This window comes from Mustela lutreola, chromosome 2, assembly GCF_030435805.1.
Source record: "Mustela lutreola isolate mMusLut2 chromosome 2, mMusLut2.pri, whole genome shotgun sequence".
Lineage (NCBI taxonomy): Eukaryota > Metazoa > Chordata > Mammalia > Carnivora > Mustelidae > Mustela > Mustela lutreola.
The window spans coordinates 152184553-152204784 of NC_081291.1; the positions used below are offsets into that span (position 1 = coordinate 152184553).

General features: G+C 34.0%; 1 protein-coding gene across 1 annotated transcript; it reads left to right on the forward strand.

Annotated features, from left to right (window-relative positions):
* Positions 1-3224: 3224 nt before the first annotated feature.
* On the forward strand, positions 3225-18326 carry PLSCR5 (phospholipid scramblase family member 5). Its single transcript, XM_059165059.1, has 7 exons — positions 3225-3387; positions 5573-5736; positions 10004-10046; positions 11071-11291; positions 13495-13656; positions 15835-15996; positions 18227-18326. Exons 1-7 carry the CDS (start codon positions 3225-3227, stop codon positions 18263-18265), a joined length of 954 nt encoding a protein of 317 aa, XP_059021042.1. The 3' UTR covers positions 18266-18326.
* Positions 18327-20232: the final 1906 nt, after the last annotated feature.

Here is a 20232-nt window from a genome sequence, read left to right on the forward strand (position 1 = left end):
AACTGTCAGAAACTTACAGAGGATGGAATAATGTATCATAGACTCTAGCCCAGGAGATTTCTAGAAACTAGAAAAATAGAGTATTTTTTATATAATAGTGAAAGCAAAGGCATATATATATTCATTCAAAGAAATATTAAAAAAAACAATATCTACATGAATACAAGACTCTTAAAATGAGTTTTGCATATTTTCCTTTCCTCTTTTTATTATATTCATATTGTTCCTTCAGACCCTGAGAGTATGATGATTTGCGTTTACCTTTGCTGATAGCTTCGTCTCCCTCTGTTGTCCGAAGTGGTAAAATACATCACTCTGGATACAGTAAGGCACTCACTTCCTCTGTTATTTGTAAGCTGACATGAAGTACACAGACACCTTCTGAAGTTTTTATGCATGCTGTGTTTTTTCTCCTTGCTACAACAAGAAAAGCCTTTTCTTTTAACCCAGCTGCCTTTGAAGAAGTGACTCAAACATCTTCATGGCCTCTAAAGGTAAGAGTAAATATAGTTAGCTAATAAATTTTTCCTTATTTATGACTGAAAGTACTCAGTTGTAGGGATTTTACAATCAGTGAGGTCGACACTTGGAAATCTGTCATTTATCAATTTTGAAGACTGGAATTTTTAACTTCAAGGAAAATGTTCCATTAAATTAAAAAAGAAACACTATCTGATTGAAGGTAAAAGTTAAGATAAAAACAATGTTTTAGTTATCATGAATATAAATCTAGTGAATTAATAAGAAAAGCTGCATAGCAGAATTTAGAAGGGCAATATTTAATACCAAACACAAGGACAGGTTGGCATTCCAAGTTTAAAAGGATTTGAAGAAAACTTTTCACACATAAGTTAAAAAGTGTTAAAGTACAGTTTGGTATTTTTAAATTCACCACTTGTTGTGATATAGCCACTTACAAAGAATTCAATATGTGTTGTTGGTAAATTCTAATAATTTAATGGACTAGAAGTAAATATTACTGAATTATGAAAAAAATCTCCCAAAATTCTTTGACAGTAAATAATATATAAAAAAGCAAACAGAAAATAACTAATCTAAGTAAGTAGATTAATTGGGGACTTTGTTGGACAGGAAGCTGGGAATTTTTGCCTCAAATTTCTAAAACTGCATAAATATCATTAGTTCTGTCTTACTTTAAATAAATTCTCAAAAGACAAGAGATAGGGTTGTTTTTGATGGCAATAAGTTTCAATCTCACTAAAAACACTTTGAAATTTATAAAAATGAGATTATAATGTGTTTCACTCCATTATCAAAACAAACCATTAAACTCTAGCCTGTAATAAAAAGTTTTAGCATGAGGAATTATGATTAGTATAATTGGCAGAAACCTTTTAACCTAATTGCAAATAGGATAATAGAGTCCACCAAAAAAAATCCACCACTAAATTAATGAAGCTTTCAAAGAAGTACATATGCTTATTTGTTTCCTTTATCAAAACACACTTTGGGATGCTATTTAATATGGAACAAAGGAGGTAATCTTTTCATTTTCCTTCAACATTTAATGTACACCAGTCCCTGAGTATCACGGAGAAAGCTGAAACAAATTGTAAACTATAGACATGAAACAAAAAAATCATGAATTTTAATACACGTGCCTCGTTTTTATATTTGAAAATGAACAACAACAAAAATCTTGATAAGCCTTATTCTTTCATTTAAGACTGACACCAACACTTAATCCAAAACACTTCTTCACTTTATAAGAGTTATAGCAACAACCGTAGCCTGTAAGGTAAAGAGTTGCAGAGTATGTGAAATATTTATAAGCTAGTTATACATTTTTAAAAGAGTAGATAGAAATTCAAAGCCAGATAGAAATTCAAAGGCGTTCCTTCTTTAACTGGTGGTCTGAGTCTTTGAAGAAACTTGTGACTGGAAAGCATAGTAAGATCAAAATATGATTAATCTACCAAAAAAAAAAAAACAGTGATGTTCAGTAATGATAAAAACTCACCACTAAACTTAGAGGCAAAACTTCAGGTGGAAAACTAATACTCCTGCAACATACTCAAATTATTTAACACATGAAGTGGGCAAAACATCTGTTAGAGACTCTATTCTACTTAAAGGAAATGAAAACAAAGCTCCCTTTTGAATCAGAAATCTGGTTTGAGAGGGCTAATCAGACTATCATCAATTATTTACCTAAAACATTTTGGTAGACGGTTTTCTTCAAATATGTTGCAGGACCTTATTCATAACATCATGAAAGTCTTCTGGCTCATGAATGATAGTGGCAATTATTATTTCCCAGAGAATTCAGAGTCATTGGATATTTCACACATTTTGTGGGCAGTTGAATCAGCACCACTAAACCAGAGCAGTCTGAATACTGGAAGCCATTAGAAGTGAAGAAACACTTGTGTGGTCTGAAGTCCCTTGATTTAGTATAAATAAACACAATTGAAGAACACGTTGGTCCCAAATTTTAAGTTTGAGAGAGACAGGAGTTTCCAGGATGATCTAAACTGAACAGAAGCCATCTTTAAAAGCTGTTTCAATATGAGCTGAAATCTCAGAAAAGGAAGCAAGTGATGTCACCGTGGTGACAAGAGTTTCCAGCCGAGACTCCAGTCAGACTTTTGACATGATCTACCCTGGGCCCCCAGGGCATCATTGCTTCTTGACCTGCTTTGAGGTCTAAGGACCCAAAGACCTGCATCCAGAATGTAGAGTCACTTGTAAGACACTCAATAATCTGCATTTTGTCACAGCAGATATAGCTTACAAGATAGAACTGAAGTAATTTGCTAATCTTTCTAACACAATTGATGAGAGAGAATCTAATGATCTTCTGCCAGCTATTATTCGACATCGATCCCTGTATGTGCTTTTTTTATTTGAAGGATAACATGCATACAGTCCACTGCATAAAGAGCATCAAACTTAAGTTCATGATTTTTTTAAAACAAGGATGCGCTTGTGTAACCACCAATAAAATTACAATATAGAACATTTCTGGCATCCCATAAAGTCCCCTTTTTGGTCAACAGTCATACACCTTCACAGCCAGGATGAACTTCTATCTTAAATTTTATCATTAGGAACTGGTTCTCTCTAGATCATAAATTGACCTCTATTTTTCTCTGAAAGTCAATGACAACAGTGCTCTTGGCACTAAGCTAAAGAAAGAATTGTTTGTTCCATGTTACTATTTCCAGTTAACCTTGCCGTTTGGGTCCTCTCCCAAATTAGACATGGTGTTACACAGTCTTCCTCCCCAGTTTGTTGATGGAGGTTCCGTTCAGGGCACTTCTCCACTTCTCCAAGAGGAGGAGTACTTGAGCCCCTATGCTTTTTGTCTGCCCAGATCTGAGAAGTTCAGGATGGGTCCTGTGGAGAAGCAAACTGCTAATATTGGTGTGGAACTCTATTTTATTTATCTAGTTATTTATAACTAGTTATCTAGTTATAGATTTACTTATTTATTTTAGAGAGAGAGAACAAGGGTAGGGAGGCAGAGGGAGGGAGAGTCCTGAAGCAAACTCCCTCCTGAGCACAGAGCCCCTATGTGGGGTTTGATCCCAAATCCTGAGATCATAGCACATACAGAAGTGAAGAGACAGCAGCTTAACCAACTGAGCCACCCAAGCGCCCCTATATGGAGCTCTATTTTAATGAGGCCAAATGATAAGTTTTTTTTTCCCCTATGGTCCTAACACTAAAGCATGTCCAAATTCTAAATGTCACAGATCAATAAAAACTTAAACACCTGTCTTCATCCACTCCTGCAACCTGAAGGTTAAATAAATAAATGAATCACCTGGCAATTGTTTCTCATTAACACTACATGTATACACAAACTTAATGAGTTGATTATTACTGCAAATGGTTTATGTCAATGTCCAAAGGACCATTACTTGGATGCCCATGTTCCTTCCACCAGTTTGTTCTGGCTTTTTTGTTATTTTATTCCTCTCCAAGAACTCATTGAAGCTCTGCTTGAATTCTCTTAATAGTGGGGGATTTACTATCACCAAAGGAAACTCAGTCCTTTCTTCAAATTTATTTTTTAGAGATTTAAAAATTCTGGAAAATACACCCCCACATACACACAACTAACATGAATTCGGGAGAGATAAACCATTCTAATCTACTGTGAATTATATAGATGTCACTCCATCTTTAGTATAAGTACAATGAGAGTACTTACTCAAATCTCTGTGCAGCTGTTATAAACTTCTCCTTATAGTAGACCCTTTTTCTTGTCCTTCCCATTCATATGTCTTTAGAATAGTGTGAATTGTTTTCATAATGGTCCCTCTAATATTTGAAAATATCTATCACAGATCTTGACCCATACCTACACTCAATCTAAGACAGCATAGTATTATCAAACTAAATGAATGCACCTGTGAGAACTCCAATAATTTATGGATTAATAAAGATGAGGAATAAAAACTCTGATAGTCTTTGAAAAAAATAGTATCTAATGAGGGAGAAATCTAAAAGGCAATCATGCAAAAAGAAAAAAGAAAAGTGATAGTAGAAAGGCAGTAATTTATGATTTTTTTTAAAAAAAAGAAGATTTTTCTACACATTATTACATCTTATGCATAATTCTACAGTTTCCGGACTAATGCAGAATAAATAGCAAATATCTATATTTTAATCTAGCAGATAAGTAGAATTAGAACATTTTTACCTGGCAATATATAGAAAACAGGTGATTTAAAAATCAAAACCAAACATTTTAGAATTCTGTAAATATTTTCTTGTTTGTAATATTAAGTAAGCTACGAAGGGATTCACACTGTCAAAAGTGTTTGGATGTTTTTATACAAAATACTGGGAAATCAAAGTTTCCTTAGATATTATACTGTCCTTAAGCTCATAAATTAGTTTGAATGTTCTCCTAGTATGTAGAATTAACCCATTAGTTCTCAAAGAATACGGTCAGAGAAGTAGCATTAGCTCATCTGGGAACTTAAGAGACATGCAAATTCTGAAGCCTCACTCCTGCCAACTCCTGAATCAGAAACTCTGGAGTGGGGCCCAGGAATCTGTCTTTTAACAAGACTTCCAGGTGGTTGTGGTAGAGCCTAAAGAGTAAGGACCACTGAATTAAACCTAGACACAACAGTGGGATTGATAAAAAGAGACAAAATATTCTCAGCAATTACAAGGTACCCTCATAGTATCTGAAGAAGGGAGAATATGCCTTGAAACTGGTCATTATGGTTCAAAACTGTTATCTATGTTTATCTTTTTATGAGTAGAGAATATCTAGTTCTTTTTACCATTTATTTTCCTTTTGAAGTTTATAATTTTTCAGCTCTTTGAACAGTTTAACTTGCTTTTAAAAATATATTTTTGTGGAATCATTTATTTTGCCTGAATTATCCAATATTTTCATACAACTTCTATCAGCTGTCTTCCGCATTCCTTTTTTCTCTGGCTTAGGGGTTAAGTGAAGGCAACCGTGAGTAGGGAAAACTCAGGAGATTATTGACCCTCTGAATTCAGAAGTAACAAATACTATGAGAAAAACCTCAATGAAATGGCCTAAATTTAAATATGGGCTGAGATTTTCATTCTTTTGCAGATGCGCAGAACCAAAGAAGTAGAGGTTTGCCTGGCTTTCTTCCTGGAGCTCCAGACCCTGACCACAATTTTCAGGTCTCACTTCCCAACCCAGGGAACCAAGTGTGGCAGCCAGCTCTCCCTCCACCAGGCAGTCTCCCTCCTGGTCTAGAATATTTAAGCCAGGTGTTTTTATCTCTTTATTTCTACACACGCTTACCCCTTAAAATGAATACAGACTTGGTTTCTTGCTTTTCAACCACAGTTGAAGAACTTCAACGAATCACTTACCAAAATGAGAAAAGCAGTATAAATTATGAAATTATGAAAAAAATTATCTCTATTATTTAGAAACAAATGTATTCTTTTTTATTCCTACTTCTATTATCCTTATTTATTTGGCAGAGTGATGACACTAAACATTTTTGATGGAGCTGTTTAGCACATTTATCCTCCTTTTGCTCATTGCTCAAGGTATAAGCAAATGTATCCTCAAGGAATTGTCTGACACATCTAGTCACCTACAGTTATTTAATTAAAGAATATTTATTGAGTACTTGCTATCATCAAGACATATAAAAAGCATAAAACCTAGGCTCTCTCACCTAAACATTCTGCAACCTAATCGGCTTGCAAAAAATGTTGACAAAAAGGGCAAGGCTATGTACTAAAGCCAGATAAACACACCATCATAATGTGTGCAGGTGCGTAGAGGAGAGAAAGGTTGTTAAGGATCTAAGTACACAGGAGAGACATCAGTAATGATCTGAGAACTCAGCGTCTTCAACTGAATCTCAAAAGGTAGCTATAAAGGCAAGGGAAAGCAAATTACCAAGTTAACATCGTTGTCTTTGATACTGTTTCATCTCCAGGCTGATTTGCTTAAAAGATTATATTAGTATTATATATAGTCATTGGAGGGTGAGCAGTGATTCAATCCTTATAATAAATCAATCAAGAAATACCATCATCTGAATTATGTGGCACATAAAGAGCCATATATATATACACATATATATATATGTTGCTTTTGTATTTTATCCTGCAAAAGATTAGAAATACACTAATATTGAGATGTCAGCACATCTGCTGCTATTTTCAGTTTCTTTGGCATTCTTTCAAACTATAAAGTCTATCTCCTTTATCAAAATCAAATCTCTGTGTTAATTCCCTTAAGGTACAAGAGATTTCTGCTATGCCTGATAGGGTTTAAGCTGCAAGCAGCATATGTTCCTGGGAAAATGTTTATAATTGCAGATGCCTTCTCCAGAAACCCACTGGCAGACAAATGTACTTCAGAGACTGGAGAGCTCAGGGAGATATGTAAAAGAGCTGGAAAAGCTAACCTACCATCTTCCATCTGCAGAAAGGATCAGCTGTAATAGCTGACTAGAGTTGATTAACTGCTGCAAGCTGTTTGGGAATGTTGTCAGACAAGGTTTTGCCAAGTATAAAAGTGATATACCAGTGCCAGAGGGCTGAGGTTTGATGATCACATATGGTCATCACATATTCTTCTTCCATCCATGAATGATGACACACCCGGAGCCAGATGCTTGATATGAATACATTTCTTTTTTTACGTTCCATAAATAGAGATATGAACCCACTGGCTTCAGTTCTAAAATGAAGTCAATTTTCCAGACATATACCTTTGGTAATCTTTTTCAGGAAATAAAAATAGGCCACAAATTGGTGAATAGTTTATTTCAAAGGGAAGGGTAATTTATTCACCTTATCCTAAAAGAACACTTGCTTACTTTAAAGCAGTGTACTTATAACAGGATAAATGAGCATTTTAAATGTTTTATACCACAAGTCTGTAAGATATATATATAGATAATGAATATTTGAAAATAGTACATCCTTCAATAAACAGGAAAACATACAAAATATATGAAAAAATCCTTCTAAATTAAAAAAAATCAAAGTTAAAATGTAAAAACTCATTTATTTTCCTTTAATCAAGTCCATCCTATGACTAATGAAAATCTTGTTTCCATTAACAATTTGACAATAAAACTTCAGGTATGTATATAAACATAAATACATATATACACATGATATATGTACATGTATATATATGAATGTATATCTATGTATGTGTGTGTATATTTACACTATTCATATAGAGCTAAACCTAAGAATAAACTAGAGATTTCTCTCTGGATTAACATATTCATAAGTCAATATCATTTTATCCTATTAGTGTCAAATGATAATTATTAGAATTTAGTCACCTACCTGGAGGTAGAAGTAGTGAGTTAAATTCTACAAAGACACATGTGTAGATCCAATTTATTTTGAAGTACATATATTTAATGGAATCACTGCTACCTGTAAACCTGATAAATCATATATGAGAATTTATTCTTAAGCTATATATCCAAAGCTTTCATTAGATTTTCACTCTATGGTTTTCATACTTCAGTGCTTGACTTGCCCTGATACTTGAATATATGATCCAATCTGTCTAAAGTTGCCAACAATTCCTAGCCCATTATTTAATAGCCAAGGAGGGAAAGGACTCATTTGGACCATAGTTTAGAAGAGCCCAGGACTACTTGAAGGAAACTACAAGAACAAAACAAGACCCTCAAATCCAGGGGCTTTGCTCACAGAGATAGATCAAATCAAATATTATCACAGAGATTGGGGCATGTATAAGGGTAGACAAACTAGGAAGAAAAGGTACTCAGAAGTTCCACAGTATCACTTAAGAATTGCTTATCCCAGTTCCTAAGATGAGTTTAGTGATGCCAATACAACAGAGTAGAAAGCACATCAAAATGGGTGGCAGGTAGTAAGATCTGTGTCTAAATCCCTGCCCAACAATTTTACAAGCTCTACGATCCTGGGCCAACTACTTACTCCCTCTGGGATTGTTTCTCCATGGATAAAATGTAATGATATCTACCTCTTTGAGTTTTTATGAGGATTAAATCAAACACTATGTCAAAATATCTACCACAGTGACTACCTCCCGGTAGCCACTAAATAAACAGCTACTATTATTAAAAAGCAGAGGGGTACGACTTTCCTTCCCAATGTGCAGTGGATCTCAATTGATAGTCTCTAAATTTCAAGACTAAAACTTGATCGATGCCACTAACATTAAAGTTCTTGGATTCAAACTTCAGTCTTGCCCCCATAGTTCTTCTCCATACTTAAGTTACCTCTAACGGATCCACTGCTAAATAATCGTGGATATCCTTTTTGAACTTTTCTCTTCTCTCAACTCTCCATTTGCCTCAAAAGAGAACAGAACTAATAATAATACACTACAAAATATTGATTCTAATATTCAAAAATTGTCATTATTGTTAAAATAGGTTTTAGAACCTCATAAATCATAAATTATTTATGGAAAATATTTTTTGTGAACCTTAAAAAAAAAGGCTACATGAGCTCACTTAGGAATAATAAGATTTAAATAGAGGATGAGGCATTAGTTTTACCTACACCTCAGGATATTCAAGGAGAATATAGGAAGTAATGTAACTTCAGATTTTCTGGGTTTATGATGCCCAATCAATACCAAATATTACTAATGACATTTCAGTTAAATGGTTACCAGGGAATTTATTAATGTTAAGGGAGAATAAAGTAAAATTCAGAGGCAAAATAGAACATGAAGTGTTGGAGAAGACAATTGTCTTCATGGTTCATGAATTTACCTTAGCGAAAAATAAAATTCATTCCAAGAACATATTTTAGTATTTCCTTTAAATATTTGCATTGTATACTTTTAAATATAGTTATTTCTTAACTATCTATGGTTACTTTATCTCTGTAAGCTAACTTCATTTTTAATTACATAAAGCAGATTTTATTATGTCAGCTGTTAGTGGTAAAACTTATTCTGCTTAAATGGATATTTTGTAGGCATCAATAGGATTTCTTGTGGTTGTTTTTTTTTCTCATCCAGAGGAAGGTATGAGTGAGAACAATTTATAGAAGGATCTCTCTCAGCTTTAACAAAGACATTTTATTTCTGTGAGGAATGAGTTGAGAGTGAAAGAGGATTTAGGCAGGATGGAGAGGGGAGACAGACATTCAGACCATTGCTTTAAAAAATGAGTTTAAAAAAATGAGTTTAAAAAACTTTTAGGCATAATTATTTAGAGACTGCTTAAAAATCTTCAAGTATTATTTCTAACAGTTACTCTTTTATCCCTTTATCACAGAAAGAACACAGAGTTAACCACAGTTCTTATTCTTATTCTGGGCAATTCTGCCTTGGAATTTTCAAAACTCTTGTAATTTTTTTATTTTTACTTGAATACAAAAGATACCGTTTTCATTATAAAATGTGAGCTGTTTTCAACCACTTCCTAGTAAAGAATATGAAAATTACAGAATTTCATGTGGTAAATAGGTTGATAGTAATATCTCCAAAGGTTTTCAAAGTGTGATGTAATGCTTTTTATTTCCTTTATGTCATTCTTTACAGTTAGACCTGATAATTATACACCAGCAGGTGGAGCTTCTTGGAAGTAAGTATGTTATATTCTATACTTATTAAAACTGTTAAAAATATTTTAGGCTTCAGAAATTTTGTTACATTTAAATACACCATAAACAATTAAGTTAAATGTTGATAAAATTAAATTAAAAAGATCAGTAGGTCTACTTTTTAAAATAAATACTGGAAAGCAAATTGTTAGTCTGATACAGATAAACATAAAAGCATAAAACTCTCCAAGTCTTTAGTAATATTGTTATCAGGGATCTAACATTATTTTTATTTTAAAATAATAAAAGATGTTTGGTCATTTCCATGCTTGTAAATAATTTATTTTTTTAGTAATTTCAGAAATGGAAATCAAGCTTGAAACTAAATAACAAAAACCCATTCTACTCCTGGAACTAATATTACACTGCATGTTAACTAACTAGAATTTAAATAAAAACTTGAAACAAAACCAAAAATAAATAACAGAAACCCATCGAACAAAATCCAATGTTTTATCACTGAATCAGTGATTCATCAAATGGCTTGTTATTTAACAATACACAGATTTACAATGATGACTAACTGAATACAGATTGCTTGAGTATTTTTTATTCTTAATATTCTATACATATCTAAAATATGTCAAAATTGTAATAAGCAGATGGCAGGATGGCACATAGCTGTAGATATACAGCCAAATAGATCCTAAAACAAAACCATTACTATGCTGTGAGTTGTCCCAGTAAATTCCACAGCAATGATAGAAGGATCATTTTAGGATTCAATTCTTTTCAGACTTGCTTCTTCAGTTGAAAAGCGGCACTATGTGTTCCAAGTAGGTCATATATCTGGAATCAAAATTTAATCATTGCAAAGCTTTGTTCTCAGTACTTTGATTTCCATAGCTAAGCCCTCAAATTTTAGAGCATGGAAATAGATTTGCGTGGAGAAGATACCATACAGTTAATAATTAGTCAGTGACTCCGTTTTCTTTTCTTTACTTATTTAAAGATATGATACTAGGCAATAGCATTGTTTTGATGAATTATTTTTTCCTCCCTTAGTGATACTTGGCACTGAGACTTCCAACAAATATGAGATTAAAAACAGCCTGGGACAAAGAATTTACTTTGCAGTGGAGGAAAGCATCTGCTTTAATCGTACCTTCTGTTCCACGCTGCGATCTTGCAGTCTAAAGATCACGGATAACTCAGGTCAGGAGGTGATTGCAGTACACAGGCCTCTGAGGTGTAACAGCTGCTGGTGCCCTTGCTACCTGCAAGAGGTTAGTCATGGGCTGGATGTGTACTTTTATTTTTCTACGTTTGAAAAGATTAACAAATATTTAATAAATGACATCCATCTGGGGCCATGAGGCAATTCACCTTGGGACTGTTTGATTTAGTAGGTTGCTCCTTTAAGAGCAGAATAGCTGAAGGATTTGGTGATTCACTAGCTTGTTTTTGTCTTGTTTTGTTTTGTTTTGTTTCCAACCAAAAACTCTAGTGGCTTCTGGTGAATGGGAAAAGACAGCTAATGTGTCACATAAATAGAACACATCCTCTTGAATCTGTCTATTAGGCACATAATTTTAACATCTATGAGATCCACCATTAAGCAAATCTACCCTTTGCATTCTCTGACTGTAGCAAAGTTCAGAAAGGGCTGAGTAATACCAAACCCTTCCAAAGTGTTCTCTTGGTTAGGTATTACTTTTCATACAGAATCTCCTATCCCATTCAGCCATTTATGACAAACTTCGAACGGGAACAAAGACTATGTTATTGTTCTGAAGGGAATCATTTAATTATTTTAATATATAATAGATTTTCATCATTATCTAATAGATCTACAATAATAACTTTCATTGACATAATGCAGTTAAGTCAATATGGAACATTCACTTACCTTATTCTCTTTGATACCATAACATCTGTATCAGCTAGAAAGAATACGTTTTACTCTCCACATTTAGCAACTGAGAAAACTGGGGCTTAGACATTGGAAGTAACTTACACATCCATGAAATATTATGAATGGGGCTTGATCCACTGTCCTTATTCAAAGCCCAGTTTCTAAAAAAAAAAGGAAAAAAACCAGTTTTTCTATTGAAGACCTATGTTTAAGTACTCTACTTGGCATGATGAGAAATAAATATTAATATGAATGGGGGTGAACTGAGGAAGTTTCTTGTAATACATATTGAAACTAATTCTCCAACTATTTATAGGCAGTTGCCTGGTTAAGTGATAAAATGGAGAAGGTAGTCATACATGGAGTCCAAATCTTCATCCTCCTACTGAGGATATTTAAGATTTAATATGCTCTAAGATGGTATGGTCAGTATAATATATCTGTTTGAAAGTTTCTGATAATTGATGTTTTATTTTATAGTAGTCCAATGTCACATAAATGAAAAGGTATACCTTGATACCCATTAATAATTTTTAAAAATGTGGTCAAAATCAAACCAGTTGTTTTAAAAATGACCCCAGAACAAATCTATATAATTCTTTCTTTTCAATGTTTTTTTTTTTTTAAATTTAAGTATAATTGACACACAATGTTACATTACCATCAGCTGTACAAGTTAGTGATTGAACCAGTCAGATCTACATAATTCTAAGCACGCTCATTGAAACCACCTCTGGTGATCCAAGAACACCAAATGCATACACATAAGACTATGAACTTAATAAATTAAAAAAAAGACAAAAGGTAAACAGATTATAAGAGTTGGTTTGATTTAAAAGCAAACAATTTTCATTATTTTTACCCACCTCTAGTTTATTTCACAATGGATTTGATTTGACTACATAAATATGTTGAAGTACAATATGATGAAAAATAAAGAAATTAAGGAAATGAAGGTAATGGGGTAAAATACTAAAGTAAAGCCTGAAAATGCAATTGTTAGTCTGTAACGCTTTGGAAGAAGTGAAACAGAAATCAAACTGGTATGTAAAACGGTACCTTCACAAGAAGCATTTGTTTTTAATTGAACACAGAGAAGCTTGAAGTTGACAGCCTGAAGGGAAAACAATCATGAATAGCTAATAATTGGTAAGTGAGGGATAAAAATAGATGTGTGTTGTGGCAACACAGGAGAGGGAGTAGATTGGAAATACCTCATGGGAAACAGCTTCAGTGCCTGACCAACTGCCACACTCAGAACAAAAATGGCAAAGAAGCCAGTGTCCAGGGTCAGAAGACAATTCTGGGATAGGTTCTCTTCAAGGAAGAAAGATTAAAGACATGTACCTTCAGTGAATAATGCCAAGCATATCTAGAGAGTGCATTTCTTTGTTTCTATAAAATAATGGAAAAAAAATCCACTGCTGTGTTTCCTTATAGCAGATATTCAGAATAGTTTGTAGAATACAAAAATAATTGTATAAAAGTTACTGTTTTAGAAGTAAATTGACATTTTAAAATTAAAATACAATAACCCTAGGAAAATCTTATTTTATTATTATCTCTTCTTACAGTTAGAAATCCAAGCCCCTCCTGGTACTATAGTTGGTTATGTTGCACAGAAGTGGGACCCCTTTCTGCCTAAATTCACAATCCAAAATGCAAACAAAGAAGATATTTTGAAGATTGTTGGTCCTTGTGCACCATGTGGCTGTTTTGGCGATGTGGATTTTGAGGTATGGATGACAGAATGAAGGATGTTTTCAATTAGGTCCTGATTTTTTGCCACATAATTCAATTTTAAGATATTCAAATCCTGAAATATCTCTGAAATAAATTTAGAAGACAATATACTTGTGAAATAATGTAATAAGTCCATATTCTACATGCCAATAATAACTCATAATTTGAGAGATATTAAGAATTTTTTTTAAAAAACATGCTAAAACTTTTTGATGTGTGTGGTATTACAGCACCCATGGTACAAAGCAAATACATATAGTTTAGAATCACCGTAAATTATATCTTCTTTCCTGTAGCTCTGGTAGTTACATATCCCAGTTCAGATCTCATCTAAAAATCACATTCCATTAAAATATCACTAATTTAGAAGCTATGGCCAGAAGACCTGCTAGCTTCATTTTGTAAAATAATCTACGCTTACATAAACGTATTTGTGTAAACGCAATGTTAAAAAAAATAGGAAGTTTCAAATTTGGTTGTAAGAATATGAGCTATCTTAACTGCTTTTCCTAGAAATACATTTTAGGCAAAACAGATTGAATTTAAAGGGTATATTTGCTATTCATTCCTTCTCTCTTTACATATTCATGTATATCCCACCTAGGATGTTCGTTCAGTTTGAGGGACTTCAGGGAACACTGTTCACCCCGAATATGATGTAAATTCTGCAAAGTGAGCTGTTCTAACTCCACTCCACTCTAAAAGGACTTAGCATGACTTTCCTAAGATTAAGGATAACCTCCTCATTCAGTGGGCAGTCTCCTTGTCCCTTTCTCTTTCCCTCCCCGTGCTCTCTCTCTCTCTCTCTCAAATTAAAAAACAAACAAACAAACAAACAAACAAAAAAAAAAACTAAAGGATAAAAATATGCCCTATGATTATGACTTGAAAATTTTAGTATTGGGACGCATGGGTGGCTCAGTCAGTTAAGCATCTGCTTTCTGCTCAGGTCCTGATCCCAGTGTCCTGGGATCAAGCCCCACATTGAGCCTGAGCCCAGGTCAGGCTGCCTGCTCAGTGGAGAATCTGCTTCTCTTTCTCCCTCTGCCCCTCCCAATGCTTGTGTTATCGCTCACTCTCATCCTCTCTCACTCATAAATAAATAAAATGTTTTTTAAAAAATTTTAAAAAGTTTTAGTAAATGTAGTAATGAATGTCCTAAGTAACTTTCTCTATTTTCTATCTTCTCTCACCATACTGAAAGTGAAAGGTTATACTGAATCACTTTCAGCCTTTGCACGAGAATCAGAGCAAGCAAAATAGTTGATAAAGTTTAATTGTAGAGGCCTTCTAGTTGAGAAGGACTATAGATTTTTTATGTCAAACTGCATTTCCTGTGTGATATATTTGCCCAGAGGATTTTTCTTTTTTAGTGAAAAATAGGACTTGGAGTTAGTAATAAAGGAATGACCTGGTAAATATTTAGTATAATATAAAAATGAGATTAAGCAATGGCTGATAATATTTAAGTATGTTAGTAGTTATAAGATCTTAGCAAGAAAAATTTAAAAGTTTACAAATTAGGGGTGCCTGGGTGGCTCAGTGGGTTAACGCCTCTGCCTTCAGCTCAGGTCATGATCTCAGGGTCCTGGAATCGAGCCCCGCGTCTGGCTCTCTGCTCAGCAGGGAGCCTGCTTCCTCCCTGCCTCTCTGCCTACTTGTGATCTCTCTCTCTCTGTTAACTAAATAAACAAAATATTTTTTTTTAAGTTTACAAATTATACCTAGAAGTTTCTTCTAAAAATCTTATCTAAAATCTTTATCAAAAATATTTTCTTTTTTTTTTTTTTAATAATTGAAGAATTCAGGTTTGAAATCTGGACCTCAGGTAATGGAATTACCTTCAAGGTTAGACCATGTAATTGAGTCTATGTACCTGCTGCCATCTTGTGGTAGCCTGGCCTTGATTATTTATAGCTATTATATTCTCAATCTGCATACAAAAAGAAAAAAAAAGGAATTAGGATGAATTAGACAACTGTCAGAAAAGCAATATTCCTGAAGAGTGAACTATAAAGTTAAGTCTACAAACTTAGGCTTCTATAAAGGAATGAATGACATGGAATTGTCACTGATGATAAATAAAATAATTCATCTCTCTCTTGAAACAAACATACTTAAAACCATTTGTTTCACTCTTAGATTTAACATCTCTTATTTTCTTTTCAAAGGTGAAGACCATTAATGAAAAGCTTACAATTGGGAAGATTTCGAAATACTGGTCAGGTTTTGTCAATGATGTCTTCACCAATGCTGACAACTTCGGAATTCATGTTCCTGCAGATCTAGATGTAACAGTCAAAGCAGCGATGATAGGTGCTTGTTTTCTCTTTGTAAGTATGGTCTTAAAGAGTATGAGTGATTTATTTCCCTTTTCTTGTTAATCAGTATGGAGCCAATCTCATTTTACACAGCATCACTTTTACCCCCAAGGAGGATTATGTATGCATAGAAGGCTAATTTGGGACCAAGTCTTCAGAAGTCAGAATTCAGGCATTTCTAATAGGCAGCCCTTCTCCACTGGCCCTCATACACCCTCTCCCTCAAGAACTAGTGCCCTGCTACATCCTATTCACCGTTTCTTCAAAACCTTAGTTACCCTTCTCTTTCAATTCCAATTGATATTTTTCACTCATTTTCACTTTCACTGAAAAATATGTAAATAGCACATTATTTATCCTGAGTAAAGTTCAGGACCATTTCATTGTTTAACAATGAATTAAGTGACATTCAGAATGTGAAAAAAACAGCTGTCTTGCCCTTCCAATATAAACATGGATACATGGATTCAATGGGGTGAGTTAATATATATCAGCTTCCATTATTACAGAGATATCATGTCTTTGTCCCTTTTTTTCTAACTTAAAACTCCATTAAAAATATTTTCTTCTTGGTGTGGAGATTAGTGACAGGAGAACAGAATTCAAGTGATACCTGTGCCAAATGCTTGGCCATCTCCTGTTCATCATTATTCCTCTAATATCTCCCTCATTGTATATCATGGTCAATGCTCTGCAAAAAGTCATGGAATTTAAAAAAAAAAACCTACATTCTTTCTCTCATATTTTGTTGTTCTTCAGCATTTTAGGATCCTAAATCTTAAGGTTATGTTAATGTGTGCTGTTGTGGAGGAAAAAATGGCTCTATCTACTCAGCTTTTTCTAAAGACACTTGGGAAATAGATTAACTAAAAGTAATTCCCTAGTGACATTGCTGATAGATACTTAGAGTTTAATACAGAATATATATTTTTCCAGGAATTAAACTTATTTTGGTTCCCTATCATTGGTAGAAGGTAAAATTCGTATATGTGTAGTGCTAGGTTTTTAATACTTACTAAGTAGTCACTTACCCTCAATTCCCATTTGCATCTATAAATCTAACCAGTTCCAGTCAGTCTTGCCTGTGACCTAATACTTCTTCCATTCCTATTCTCCTCTATATCCGGGTGACAGGGCTTTTAATTTTCCATTTCCTGCTCACCTTTCCCATTTTTGATCATTCAGCACTGCAACACCAATCCCTCCAAACATGCATGCACACCGACAAACACAGACACACACACAGACACAACACACACACACATGGCTCTTTTTCCAACACCTTAATTTGGCCTTTCTGATTAAGCTATGCACTTAATGTTTATATTTAAAAAACAGATCATCTTTAATCTGCCCTACCCACTTATATTATCTAACAGGCTGACAGTAAAAATGTATTAACAATTTGCTATGCACTATAAATTGGAGAAGCTCTTATTCAGATAACAGCCCAGTCATCAAAAAAATAAATTTTTAACTCCATTGTCTCAGAGAGAAGTAGATTTACTGAGAATACTGAATGTTCCCAGACATTTCTTTTTTCCTCTTTTTTTGTGGGGTGGGGTGCAATATAGCTTTTAAAACAATTTCTTTCATGTATTTCCAAGATAAATTACTTACTTCTACATATAATTCGATAGGAAGAATTATATTTTTAATTTTTAAATGGTGTCCCCATTTTGTTACCTTGTGCTGACAGAGAGACCTTTGGAAAAGTGCTGATGGGAGAATATTCACTGATCCAAACAGCAAGATTCACAAGTACTAACCTAATGTTTGGTCTCCTCTCATTTGATGCTACCATTCCACAACCCATAGCTCTAACTACCCCTTCTCAAAATCCTCCTGTTACAGTTTTCAGTACTTCTGAGATGACTACCTAGTTACTAACCACATAGTCCTTGATGATGTATGTAATACTTGCTCAAGAGTCAGTGTCTGTTGCAACGTCCTGCACTGACACAATGCCCTGCAAAGCCTGCACTGTCTTGATCCCCCAAGATTTTGGCTGATGATACCCTGCTGATTCAGATAAGACTTCCAAGTAGCTTGTATTCTGAAAACTAGAAAGTATCATTGAGCTTAAAACTGTTTTATTTTCCTCCTACTGCTAAATCGCATGTTGCTGCAAGACCTCTGGGAAACATAATTGCATTATATAATCAAAGCTTACATGTGAGACTCCAGGTCTTAATTGTTGCCTTTCTGTAAATGTACTCATATACACTTTATTTATTTGTAGGATTTTATGTTCTTTGAACATTCACTGGCTGGATTATAACAAGCAAGATGACAAAAACAATAAAATATGCAAGAACCTATTTCAGTAGGTAAACTTTAAATGATCTCTTTCCCTTTGAAGATTTCTATATTTGACGCTGTCTAACTCTTTTTCATTTTCTTCTAGAAATCCCTTGGGCTCTGGATTTCATTTCTAAATGGTTTGCATATTTGCTTTTTTTTTGGTAACAAATGTTAATTATTGTATTTATTAAAGTATAATGCAATGAAGCAATTATCTCGTTGTATATGCATGATAGCTAATGGCAAGATTACTGGGCCAAGCACAGTGTTGCTTTGAGAGGTTGTCATTCTTCTTTTTATTGCATGGGTAAACATGAAAGATGAGAACTAAGGCTTGCAGCATCACTGATGAAAATTCAATGTTTAGAGAACACTTTGAAGTTTTCTGGTACTAAGGCTGGTTACTAATCAAAGAGACTGGATTTCTAAAATATTTTTTCATAAACAGAATTTTGACTTTGTTTATTAATCTTATTGTAGTGAGACATTTTTACTTTATATCAGAAAAGCTGAAAGTTGGATAAGTAACATGCTTAAAGATGAGGAGTGAGATAGATGAAATCAATTTGTTCTAGTGGTAAGGAACTAATATTTCCAAAAGGAAGTCAATATTTATAAACCAAAGTATGCTGTAAACACATATGCACACCGGAGATTTAAATAAGCATATAAAGAGACTTCTCAGTTAGCAAAATCAGTGATACAGAGCAGGAACTTTATCTGTTTACAGTGAGTTCAGTCAAGAAAGGGATGTAAGGCTCTGAAAAATGCACAATTCTGTGACTTAAAAACAAGCAAACAAAAACAAAGAAATAAAACCTTAACACATGAGGCAAATGCAGAAGTCAGGGCATATAGTCAACTCAATTAATTAAGGCCTTCTGCTTTAACGTTTTTGGAGTCCTCTAGAGAACTATATCTAGTTATCTATTCATTCCAAAGCCCACACAAGAAGAAATTTTTAGAATTTCTTTTTAAGAATGATTATAGTTTTTCCCTTTCCAAAATGAGGAAAACGTACTTTTTTTAAGCAAAGCAACATGTAGCCATTTGGACTCTAATTTAGAGTCATATAAATACTACCCAAATTTCTATCCACTTAGAAAGATGTTTAAAAAAACTCCACACAATCCCCCACTTGGTTACAGAAATGTGTTCCAAGTATCTGTTACTAAGTTAATTGTTTGGAATTAGAAATCTCTCATCTAGAAAAAACACTGGATGTGTCAGTTAAGTTCCAAGACTGCCAACAAATAGCAATTTAGTCCTGGGGTCAGGGCTCTAGGTTGTAGAAGATGGAAAGGAAAACAATCACCTTTTCTGAGAGTGCCCTTCATTGACACGCTGAAACAAACTGTAAAAGTTTCACTAGTAGAGCAAAATAGTTTAATAAGCACTGACACCAAAAAAATAACTATGCTTCAAACCTAGTCTTTCTCTTGGTGGTCCCATCCATTCTTTCAGTGTCACGGGGAGGACCTGAGTGTTGGAACAGTACAGTCACAGAAGCAAATGGCGATCCTGTGTGTGATAGCCATTGTCTTGTGTCTAACTTTGCTCAATGCTAACCATGCATCTGTAAATTGGTCCTATAGTCTTTCTCAACCTTCTCAGCTTTCTGGTACTAAGAAAGTACTGCAGTGATTCCTCTCCTTCCCCTTGATCTATCTTAATGTGTGTGTGACTTATTCATAGCCACCTAAGGAAGTGTCATTTTTAAAGCTTATGCTTCTTAATTAATAAGATGGAGAAAAATAGCCAGCATTTTCTAAGGGCTTATTACAACGCTTCATATGAATTCCTGGTAGGGGAACAAAATGCAGTAAAAACAAAGGAAAATCGGGCAGTATGTGGAAGCCTGCCTGGCACCCTATCTTTCCCCCTCCCCAAGTTTTCTCCTTAAAGATGAACCTGCATTCATAGCTTCTTATACTTTTTCTTTCT

Coding starts and splice junctions, on each gene's coding strand:
- PLSCR5 (XM_059165059.1), top strand. CDS start 3,225: ATGGTGTTACACAGTCTTCCTCCCCAGTTTGTTGATGGAGGTTCCGTT. Junction 11,292..13,494: donor GCCCTTGCTACCTGCAAGAG/GTTAGTCATGGG, acceptor CTCTTCTTACAG/TTAGAAATCCAAGCCCCTCC. Junction 13,657..15,834: donor TTGGCGATGTGGATTTTGAG/GTATGGATGACA, acceptor TTCTTTTCAAAG/GTGAAGACCATTAATGAAAA.